The sequence below is a fragment of the Mixophyes fleayi genome, chromosome 9 (genome assembly GCF_038048845.1).
Source record: "Mixophyes fleayi isolate aMixFle1 chromosome 9, aMixFle1.hap1, whole genome shotgun sequence".
Taxonomy (NCBI): Eukaryota; Metazoa; Chordata; class Amphibia; order Anura; family Limnodynastidae; genus Mixophyes; species Mixophyes fleayi.
Window position 1 is genome coordinate 120,522,375 of NC_134410.1, and position 12,472 is coordinate 120,534,846.

At 41.5% G+C, this 12,472-nt stretch overlaps 1 protein-coding gene across 1 annotated transcript in view; it reads left to right on the forward strand.

Moving 5' to 3' along the window:
* LOC142101131 (histo-blood group ABO system transferase-like) overlaps positions 1-12,472 on the forward strand; it is a 38,889-nt gene that overhangs the window by 7,373 nt on the left and 19,044 nt on the right. Inside the window, exons 2-4 of the mRNA XM_075185352.1 lie at positions 148-220; positions 1,480-1,539; positions 11,619-11,678. Of these exons, the coding sequence (XP_075041453.1) occupies positions 148-220; positions 1,480-1,539; positions 11,619-11,678 (193 nt within the window). The remainder of the gene's footprint in view (positions 1-147; positions 221-1,479; positions 1,540-11,618; positions 11,679-12,472) is intronic.

Here is a 12,472-nt window from a genome sequence, read left to right on the forward strand (position 1 = left end):
GAGGTGCACAGCAACATCAAAGGAGGATTGTGTGTTGTGCCTTGGACATTTTAGGAATTGTGAAATACCTCCACTGCTAAATATTTGATGTTTTAGTTATTTTTTTAAATTGTTTATGTAACCATATTGTCCTTCATTCTCTTGCAGCTGAACGGATCAGTACAAAAAAGTGCTACCTCTCCACCTTTTGCATCGTGCTGCTATCTCTTGTATTAACATGGTAAGTTTGATAACACTAATCTCTCACGACTAGATAGGATTTGATAATCCTCATCAGTTTCAATGTTTTTATTCTCAGACTATTTCCATCCCAGATTAATGTTTTCTCTTACCCATTCCTCCCTTGATAGAAGAACATTGAGGTCTGTTTCATGAGAAACCCAATAGTTTTGAGATGTAGACCAGTAAGATCTGTATCAAATTCATAAATGGAACAGGGGCATAATTTGGTTTTCTGGTGGGCGCTTAGGTCCCTTAACCCACTTGTATGTTTTATTTTGCTTACTTGTTTACCAAGGGGTCCGGATTTTCCATGGGTCCATCATATTTTTCTCTTCTGCCCTATTTTTTAATGAATGCTGGGGTGGTGATGTGCAGTGCTCGAGACTCAGAGAAAAGAAACCAGCAAGATCTTCCAATCCTTTTTGTTACACATACAGTACTCTATCAACAACAAACAGAGTAGAACTAACTTCCTTATATAAAGTGTTGAAAAACCTTTCTATATTGCCACCTACTGTCATAGCCTAATACACCACAGGTGGCTGTTGTGAATGGTGGGCAAGCCTGCCCAGGACCCGGGCATTAAAGAACTGTAGCTCCATGTACATATGTATAGTTTTAGTCTCCACGTGGCACCTTGTTTCTTATTTAACTATATTGTTTAATAGAAAAGTGTGTGCTTATGTCATGTCATTCCTCAACAGCACTAAGTATGTTCATATATGTCCATGTTTAAGGAGAATTTTCTGTGATCAAGGAAGGAAGAGAGCTACTTTTCCACTAAAGGTTTTTTTCTCTGGTCAATTCCACTGTTTGCCATCCTTTGTTCAAAAGGTATTATGGAGAGATAGATAGTAGTGAAAATTAGTGCCCGATGGTTCGGTTTTATGAGAGGGAGCCATTTTGTGGGTTTAACCAATAACCATTACAATGTAGCTGATCAATGCACTAGTAACCTCTGACTCACTGATCACAGGTTCCTAATGAATTCATTGGCTACATTTTCAGTGCCCTGGTGATGTAATTGGATCAATGCAGGCTGTACTCTCTTTACCTCAGTGATGTCACTAGTCCCTAGTGAAGTGATAGTCTGCATTTTCATGAATATTGGTGCGGCCCACAAAATGGCTGCCTCCACTGCATTATTGGGTATAAGAATATGTTAGTACTAGAGATTGCCTCACAAGGAAATAAAAAAATAAAGGTTTCATGTTATGATATGACCTAGCACATGATCATGTTATTTTTATATTCCAGGTATACTTTAACGAACACCAATGGGCGGCCTAGCATTTTTTTCCCCTGTAACATACTAAGGTCAGTGTTTTTGTACAGGTTCACCTATGTGCTTAGCTAGTGTTTAAATATTGTGTGCACTGTAAACATGGTATTCTTCCCCTATACTGGATACACTGGATGAAAGTTATACGTAGTCATTCGTTGCCATGGGGCTTTGGGTGGCCTCACCGGGATTTGGATGTCCACACCACTATGGACATCCAGAGTCAAATGAGTCTACCCAGTACTCCATGGCAACAAACGTCTAAGAGGTCAGTGATTTGCTATAGTCTCGGTATGGCAGGACAGTTCCCTAAAATTAGGACTGCCCCGACTGAAGCTGGACATTTGAGAGGTATGTTAGTTTAGCATAGATAACAGCCTAAATCTCAATGGTGCTAAAATAAGGTACCTCTCAATCCACACAAGTCCTCCAACGTGATACTAGCAGTTGATAATAGGGATATCTTACATTACTCTTGAAAGACTAGCTAGCAATAAGCAACATATGCTCAGGTCATCATAATAGTTAGATAATAGCCTAATTGATAGTGTAATGTTCGTTTTGTCCCTACCAATAAACATTGTCCAATGCAATTATTGTGGTTCCAATGCACAAAGGGTATATTTACTAAACTGCGGGTTTGAAAAAAGATAGAAAAGATAGAAAAATGTAGAGGGCCAAGAATAGAGCCTTTGGGAACACTGATAGAGATATGATGAAGAGGGGAAAGAGAATCGTATGTAGAGACACTGAAGGAGTGACCCAAGAGGTAGAAGGTGCACCAGGAGAGGGCAGTGTCACGAAGGCCAAAGGAGTAAACTATGTCAAAGAGAAGAGACTGATTAACAGTATTTAAAATGGCAGAGAGGTTGAGTATGAGGAGGGAGAAGCTTTCTTTTTAACTAGGCTAGGAATTGATCATTGGTCATATTGGTGTGGGCGGTTTCAGTTAAGAGAAGAGAACGAACACCCAACTGAAGGGGGTAAATGAGAGAGTGAAAAGAGAGAAAGTAGATCAGATGATTGAAGACAAGTTGTTCAAGAATTTTGGATGCAAAGGAGAGCAGAGATATGGCCCAGTAGTTGTGATGAAAAGAAGGGTCAAGAGAGGGTTTCTTGAGTATGCGTGAGATGAAGGCATGTTTGAAGGCAAAGGAGAAGATTCCAGAGAGCTTGGAAGGTGCTCACTTGAGGGTTGACGGGACTGGATGTGACAGAAGAGGGAAAAGTGATGATTTCAGATTACTGGGGGAAGGTGGTTCTGGCTGAAGAAGATTTCCTGGTGGATAGTTTCAATTTTATCTTTAAAGTAAGTTGCAAAGTCTTGGGTGGTGAGCAAGGAGGGGGTAGATGATAAGTGAGGACAGAGAGGCAAGTTGACAGTGGCGAAGAAGCAGTAGGGGTTGTTGGACAGGGTGGAGAGGGAGTTAAAGTAGATTTGTTTGGTGAGGGAGAAGGTGGTGCAGTAGGAAGATAGGATGAATTTACAGTTGGTGAATCAACATTGCAGAGGGATTCCTCCATTTGCGTCCTACAGAGTGGGAACACTTTTGAAAGTGACAAATCTGTGAGAAGTGTCGGTGCTTTACTTTGGTGTGGCGGACATGCAGCATCAAGTGCAGTAAAGAGTGTGGTGTTGACAAGAGAGGTGGTAATGTTGGAGATGGATAATAAATAAATGAATAATGAATAATCAATGGGTGTGTGGAAGAGTTCTGCAGAGGTAAAGGGGATAGAGTCAAGCCCTGAGTGCGCACAACTTTGGTCTCGATGGGGGAGCAGGTTGTAGGTAGAGGGAGTCTTTGTCAGCATATTATAGGGATTGAATGCAGACACACACTGAGGGAAGTCTGACCGATGCCCAGAACCCCTTAATGCTGGAGTCACTGAGTCAGTACATACACTACACTATACTGGACAAATGCCAATTAAATGGATTGTTCTGTTTGTGAAACGTACCCAACATAAACTTGCTGCAATTGACATAACAAGAAGAAGTTGTCTACATGATTTTAAGTTCCTACCTCTACTTACTCTGGCCTGCGAAAGGTTACGGATGTCTTCACATATGTTGCATGGGTTGAGGTAGAACCATTCTGCACACACAAGCAGTGGATCTTTTTGCCTTTCGGTCAGTCATGACAATGCGCTTTTACTAATGTACCACACCTCATCAACACACGCATCATTGTATTCATCATCATTATAATCATCTGGTATAATAGGAACTTTTCTATGTTAGGAATTCACACTGTTTCTATGGCAACTCAGGAATATAATAGTCTTTGTGGCAATGCAGGAATATTACACAGTCTTTATGGTAATGGAGGGATATAACACTGTCTCTGTGACAATGCAGAAATAAACACACTTTGTCTGTGTATCTGTGACTAGAACTCTGAATGGCATAACAGCGCGATCATAGCAGTGAATTATTATAATAGTCACCATATATTTATTGATTGCGATTTAACTATATGCTATTTTATTAGTATATACTGTCATATAACCACTATAGCACCTGCCTTCTATAAGAAAGGCTTTCCTTTAAATTTTAGTGCGAGGATCTGTACGGCTGTATAATATATAGATTCACTACAAGCATTCTCAAAAAGATTTCATAGCACAGAGGAGATCAACAATTAGAAAGGACATTTAATTTATAGGCGCTCGAGAACCATTGGTCATAAACTTATAGACTGAAACACTCAGTTTACAAGTGCCCAGTAAAATTATAATTTACACTATATCCAGTTCATTATAAGATCGTGAATCACACCTGTCACTGTGCCTTGTAACAACACAATCTCTCTCGGCTATTCTGCAACAAAATGTAACACTGATGGTTAACCTTATCAGTTAATTATTTACAATTATCCTTCCATACTAGTCTCCTCTTGAAACAACTAATATTATAAATAGGAGAAAATTAGGAAATCAAATAAACAGACACTTTTATCATGAGAAAAATATTTATTTTAACAAATAGACAGATCAGAAATATTAATAAAGGATTGTCGAATCTAATTAATACTTCACCAAATATAAATAGAGCAGTAATAATAGGAAGTCTCCTGGATATTCCAGGAGAGTAGGTAACTATGGTATAATGTATTGCAGGCCTGGCCTTCCTGTGGCTCTCTAGGTGTTGTGAAACTACAAGCCCCAGCATACTTTGCCAGCAGAAAACCAGCCGACAGCTGACAAGGTATGCTGGGACTTGTAGTTTCACAACACCTGGCCCAGGCCTACTTTGATGTATACATGTTGTTTGTCCACGCAATAAACAATAGTTACTTTACTTACACACAAAAAAAAAAATACATGAGGAACCAAGGTGTTTTTCTCATAGTAATTATGAGGCAAAATAAGAGTTAACCGTAAATATATATTTAAACTATATAGGTTACCCAAGACAATTACATGTAATTTGTATTCTGATTGACACAGGCATTTTTAATAGAGATGTGCGCTGACCTCTTTGTTTTGGTTTTGGATGTGGTTTTGGTTCTAAATCAACTTTGTGCTTTGGTTTTGTTACTGGTTTTGCCTAAAAATCCTGAAAGGTTTTGGCTTTGTTTTAGATCTGGATTTAATTAAAAATTGTGAAAAATATGTAAAATTATGTGATTCTGAGCTGTTTTCTCTCCTATATTACTACTTACAGCATTCATATTCATTTGCAGTCATTTACAATCTATTTTCTAATAAACTCTTCACAACTGTCCAAACTTTCAGTAATTTTGGCCAAAGTCTGCATCAAGCTAAAATTAGTGACAGAGTAGCGGCAAAAATACATTGCAGTTTACTAAACGATACAATCACCATTTCTGCTTTACTTTTCTTTGAATTCAATTCCATATCTCACATTATAAGTCAAAGTTTTGATCCTACAGTTGAACCTTTATCAACACAACCTCATAGAACAATAGAAAAGACAGATATTAAAAGCCATGTATTAACCTCACTTCTTATGCAATCCCAGATTGTCTTCAATTGTCGCTCATGATTATCAAGAGGTGATAGTCTGTATTTCACTGCAAAATATATGGGGCAATGTCTCCTGTGTATTCTCCATGTGTATTTGGAGGCTCTACCATAAACCGTCAGTGCCACAAAACGGAAGTGCCAAAAACAGAAGTGCACAACCAGTTTTTAGCTATAACAAGCAAACAATAACACACACCTTCACTATCAAATGCACACTCTGGTGTTCCAGATTGGAATGCATTAACCAGAAGTGCAATGATGCACTTCCTGTACAACCAGCATTTTAGTTCCATATTTTCCTGCCTCGTTGTCAGATCTGATGTTGGTGCGAAGAACTGAGTTGTGTTTTGTATCTACTCGGAAGCCCAAATCTCGGATCTGTCGGATTTCTCTGAATCCAAATTGCTTATCTCTAATATTTAATGATGTTGACAATTGTATTCATGTGAAACATTATTCTCACACAGAATAATATATAAAGAGACTTACACATATTACAATCCCCTGTCTTATTTCTGCAACACAAATACTTTTTCTTTAACATACAAGTTGGTTTGTATGAGTTTTGAGGACAATTGCCTATCTGCATTTATTTTATCTACTTATGAAAGTGTTTCTGCATCAACTTGTAGATAGAACCTAAAGTGAAATTATTCTTTTATAAAAAATAAAATAAAATAAAATGTTACTGCAACCTGCTTCCTTTAGTTGTTATCCTATTGTATACTAAATTACATCATAGTATAATTATCACGCCAATAGGATTTCTGTGATCAGTCTCGGGACCCTTGGGACTAGCTGTGACAGGAATGTAGTGGAAACTGGGAGGCCAATTAAATGTCTTGCTCATAGAGCTTGCTAATCCTATACTGGATGTTAGGAGGAAGAATGCTGGACTGGACTCTGTACTGAAATAGATGACTGGAATCTGCACCTGATGGACTGGAACCTGGACATGGGAACATGGAGGACCTTAACCCATGACCAGAGACTCAGTAACCCCTAGAACTCAGAGACTCAGACAAATATAGTACCACAACTGGGACTGGGAAGACTCAGAACTCAGGCAGAGGATATATAGGGGTGGCAACAGGGCCGGACTGGGACTAAAAATCAGCCCTGGCATTTAAAGCACACAGGCCCACGTGTTGTGGGCTCCATGCACTATATTGTTGCACACTGATGCTGGCGCAGTGCAACATGATGTAGTATGAGTGTGTGTCGGGGGGGGGGGGTATTTATTTCTCCTAATGACCCTCAACATTACATTATTAGCACCCCAATTACATCAATAAATACCATGACAATACATTATTAGTACCCAAATGACAGCAATAAATAACCCCCCACACACACTCACACACTCATACTACATCAATCACCCCCACATTACAGCAACCGGCATCACCCCCCACATTACAGCAACCGGCATCACCCCCCATATACAGCATCACCCCCCACATTACAGCGTCCAGCATGACCCCCCACATTACAGCGTCCAGCATGACCCCCCACATTACAGCATCCAGCATCACCCCTCACATTACAGCGTCCAGCATCACCCCCCACATTACAGCATCCAGCATGACCCCCCACATTACAGCAACCGGCATCACCCCCCACATTACAGCATCACCCCCCACATTACAGCGTCCAGCATCACCCCCCACATTACAGCGTCCAGCATGACCCCCCACATTACAGCATCCAGCATCACCCCTCACATTACAGCGTCCAGCATCACCCCCCACATTACAGCGTCCAGCATGACCCCCCACATTACAGCAACCGGCATCACCCCCCACATTACAGTGTCCAGCGTCACCCCCATTATAGCAATACCCTCTCCTACTTATTAGCAATACTAAGCACCAAACACACTACAACATTGCCACCAGCACGCCACCCCATACTACAGCAATACCACCAATTATACAGACGCCACTGTAGGAAACAATGTTTTGCTTTTTTCAAATCTCCCACAAAATAGCAACAATGAACAGAGTACTTACACACACATATAGGTAACAGGTACCCTTTTCCCTCAATTAAATAGTAATGGCAGAATTTTCATGAATCATTCCACATGAAATAAAACTAACACATATCAAAAAAAAACATAACTATTGAATGATCAGTTGAACCCACACGGCCGCATTAAAAGTATTTCCATCTACAGCAAAATGTCAGAGAAAAATATTTTTGTTTTACTACAGTAATTGGATATGCGTCTTTTCTATTCATTTTAAATTATATAAATTTAGGGGGATAGAGGAGGTGGGTGAGAAATAATTGGATGTGATCCATCAGTTTGATTAGATAGGAAACATTTAGATTATTTACCTGGAGACGTCTACCCCCTTGACTCACAGGCAGGGCTGACAAGAGGAATTTTGGGCCCCGATACAACAACTTCTTTGGGCTCCCATCATATTCAACAATGAAAGACTTGCCTTTGGCAGAAGTTCATATGATGCCACACCGTAGTGTGCCCAGTTCATATTATGCCACATTGTAGTGCCCCAAGGTCATATTATGCCACATAGTATTACCCTCAATTCATATTTGGTCATGCAGAAGTGCCCACAAATCATATTATGGCATAGTAGTGCCCCCAAAACATATACCATACACTAGTGCCCACAAATCATATTATGTCACAACAGTGCCTCTCAATCATATTATGCCACAATAGTGACCCCAAATAACATTATGCCATAGTAGTGCCTCCAAATCATTAGTAAAGCTCAGACAAAAACTCATTCACAAATAAAAATTGGTACAGCATATGAGTGTGAGTCCCAAGAGCAGCTTAATACACCATTTACAATGGAAACAAAAATAGATATATTGACACAATCACAGATAAAATTTATGACAAGCAGTGTTTTTTCCTCTTAATTAAAAGTCCCTGTACAGATAAGTATGCAAAAAACATTACAGCGCAATAATGAGCAATACATAGTGTTAAACATTATTGGATACGCTGTAGTGTCCCCAGTTCAAGAAAGGTTGATTAAAAACATATTGCACACAAGAAAATATATGAACTTACCTGATTATGGCATCCTGTGTTCTGTTCTCCTACTGGGCGCGCTGGACTAGGAGGGATTAGCAGCTGTCAGCTCACACAGGCAGTCGGGAGCAGGAATAGAGGGCAGTGGTCGAAGCAGAAATTTAGGAGTGGGGGTATAGAAAATATAAGTGAATGGAGTATGAAGGCTTGATTTTTTTTAAAAAAAATTTTTACACTTGTCCCCTCTGTGCATTTCCATTCTTCATTATTACTTGTGTTTTATGATAGCTGCATCCCTGACATTCGAATTCTTAAGATGTCTCTCCCTTTACACTTTCTTTTACCTATGCCCCTGCACCATCTTCTCCTTTGTCCCTCTCTCCTTTCTCCGCTGGCTCTCACACATCTTCCTGTACCACCTACTCCCCTGGCTCTCTCACACGTCTTCCTGCACCCTCTACCCACCCGGCTCTCTCACTCCTCTTCCTGCACCCCCTACCACCCTGGCTCTCTCACCCCCTCTCCCAGCGCCCCCTTCCCTTTGGCTCTCTCACCCCCCTCCCAGGACCCCCTTCCCCTTTGGCTCTCTCACCCCCTTTCCCAGCACCCCCTTCCCCTTCGGCTCTCTCACCCCCTCTCCCAGCATCCCCTGGCTCTCACCCCCTCTCCCAGCACCCCCTGGCTCTCACCCCCTCTCCCAGCACCCCCTGGCTATCTCACCCCCTTTTCCTGCACCCCATGGCTCTCACCCCCTCTCCCAGCACCCCCTGGCTCTCACCCCCTCTCCCAGCACCCCCTGGCTCTCACCCCCTCTCCCAGCACCCCCTCGCTATCTCACCCCCTTTCCCAGCATCCCCTGGCTCTCACCCCCTCTCCCAGCACCCCCTGGCTATCTCACCCCCTCTCCCAGCACCCCTTGGCTATCTCACCCCCTCTCTCAGCACCCCCTGGCTATCTCACCCCCTTTCCCAGCACCCCATGGCTCTCACCCCCTCTCCCAGCACCCCCTGGCTCTCACCCCCTCTCCCAGCAGCCCCTGGCTATCTCACCCCCTTTCACAGCACCCCCTGGCTCTCACCCCCTCTCCCAGCACCCCATGGCTCTCACCCCCTCTCCCAGCAGCCCCTGGCTCTCAACCCCTCTCCCAGCAGCCCCTGGCTATCTCACCCCCTTTCCCAGCAGCCCCTGGCTATCTCACCCCCTTTCCCAGCACCCCCTGGCTATCTCACCCCCACTCCCAGCACCCCCTGGCTCTCATCCCCTCTCCCAGCAGCCCCTGGCTATTTCACCCCCTTTCCCAGCACCCCATGGCTCTTCCACACTCTTGACCCCCCCCCCCGTGAGAATGAGGGCACCCACGCGACCCCCCCGAAAATCGCGGCACCCCCGCGACCCCCCCCCCCCCCGAAAATCGCGGAGTACACTGAACTCATTGTCAATTTTTTGGAACTAGCTTGAGGTGACGTGTGCTTTATAATGGGGCATGTTATGGAAGTAGCAATTAAAAGATGAGTAGACTGTGATCATAAAGGAATGCACATGATTGTAGCATACATCCGAGACTGTCATTATAAGTAATCAGGACTTAGACTAGCCCTGTGTCTGGAGCAAAAGATACAACAGAAATACAAGTAACTGTGAGATGCCCAAAGCTTGATTCGGATGCGGCTGCGTGCGCTCGAGTCTGGCACGCCCTTACTGTACATTGGCTATGGGTGAACACCCATTTCCTGCCCCGTTTCTTCCCAGAAATCGTTGGCTGTAGTAACTTACTAAGTGTCCATTGCGAACGAAGATGAATTGAGCATTGCTGCATTTAGTTGCATAGGGTCTGAATGTGGGCATACGCAAGTTAAATTTGTGCACGATACGCACAAAATCTGCAGAAATGTTCCTTGATGAATCAGGCTTGCAGAGTTCCTACTTATGACATCATGTGAAAATGGTGTTCTGCTTTTTTATTTCAGATTTGAAAAGTGATTGGGATTCTGAGTCATTCCAAGTCTGACTTGATGTAAAACTGAAAACTACTACTATACATATATATATATATATATATATATATATATATATATATATATATATATAAAATAGAAGAATCAGCGTTATTTGTAACTCTGTTGTGTCTGATTGTGAGGTCAGGTCTCAAAATTCCTGGGATAAAACCCTAGAACCAGTTCATTGTAGGGTTCATCTTTAGCAACCTCCTTTCCCTTTGACTGGAAGGTGTTCACCGATACTCAATTGCTCCCTTTAGTAGTAAAAGTAGCACCTAGTAGTAGTAGCTTATTCCAGAACTTGACTCTAGTGCTAGGTATGATAATTCAATAATGTATACTGCATTATGAGTTATAAATACAGGTACTCACACAAGCAGAATCTGTGCAGAGATCTGACATTGTCCACAGCAAGGTCCAAATCCAAAAGTGGTCTAAGCAGAAAGCGGTGACAGTAGTCTGGGTCTAGAGCAGAAGAGCAGTGCAGGCTTCAGTCCAGGGAGTGGTCTGTATCCAATACAGTGGTCAGGGCAGGATGTGGCCAACAGAGTAGTCAGAATCCAAGACTGGGGTCAGAGCCAGAAAACTAGACAGGATACACTAAGTAGGCATTTCAAAGTGAAAGAGTAGCTGCACTTATTATCGTCAAAGAGGAACTGAGCCAATCAGCAGGCTCCTAGCAAGCTAGCCTTCCTGGTGGTGATTCGCTACAGTGCAATCACATGTTTGCACTGCCCTGCCTGCCAGGCTGCTCAGTGGTGTCCATATCAATAGAGCAGGCGCAAATGGAGGAGGATCACGGTGCGGCAAGACCGCCACTCCTTCCACATTTAAATTTGTAGGTGATAATCAAATCCCTCAATTGATTTTTTTTTGCAGTAACTCCGATGAAGACCTAATGGAAGAAATTACAAGTGTTATTTGTTACCTCTATAATTGTTACTAGTTGAAGTACCTGGCGTTAAATCTTCAAATTATTAAGTTATCCAAGTGTTGGATGTAAATGAGAAAAGAGTTATGTTGCCATAGCAACTGCTTTAATTTTTATCTTACTCATTCCACTATGTAGGGATGCAATATCTAATTTATTCTCTATGCCTTATTCCTGTAGCCATAACAACAGCCACAGAAATTCAATTGTAAATTTTTTCAAGGATGTGAAAATTCAGAGGTAAGATAACATCTTTAATTTTACATATACACCAGTATACTTTTGTAAAAAATGTTGTTGTGTGCTGTGTGGAATTCCTTAAGATATGTTTTTTCCTTTACTAGAATATATTTACAGGAAAAGTATCAGGTAGAATCTTTGATTCCAGCCACAAAAGATCACTACTTGTGCTTGAATTTGCCCTTTACCAAAATGGCTAATATTACCTCAGAAGAATCCATCTTGGCTCCTGTTTGGGCCTCTAAATATAAACAATCAGTTCCTGAATAACCACTATCTTCACTATTATGTTTACTAATGTATACTCCAGTCATAACTGCTAATCCTGAATTTCAAATCCCGCTTGCATTAGCCTATTCTTGGCTTGCCATCACGTGTATATATTTTGATTCTGCATCCTTTTGGGCATTGGACTACAGCTAGAAACACCAGTATCATGGCAAAACCTATGAACAAGATGATATATTTTTAGTATATATGTATTTTTATAGTTTTATTATTATGCTATATTTTAGTAATTTGGATAGTTTTTTGTTTGCTTCTATAACCTTCATGTTTCACTGTTTCAACTGCTGTCCATAAAGGTTTGTCCCATGACTAAAGCATTTAATCTTTCAACAGATAGGAACATCTAATAAATAGAATAGTTAAACACACTTAATTGAAGGGGTTCCATATAGAAAATTCTCACAATTTATGGAATAACTTTTGCATATTTCCATATCTTGTAGACTCGTAGATGCTGATGATTACAGATCCAATCTTAGACTAACCAAACAGAAACCATAACCGGT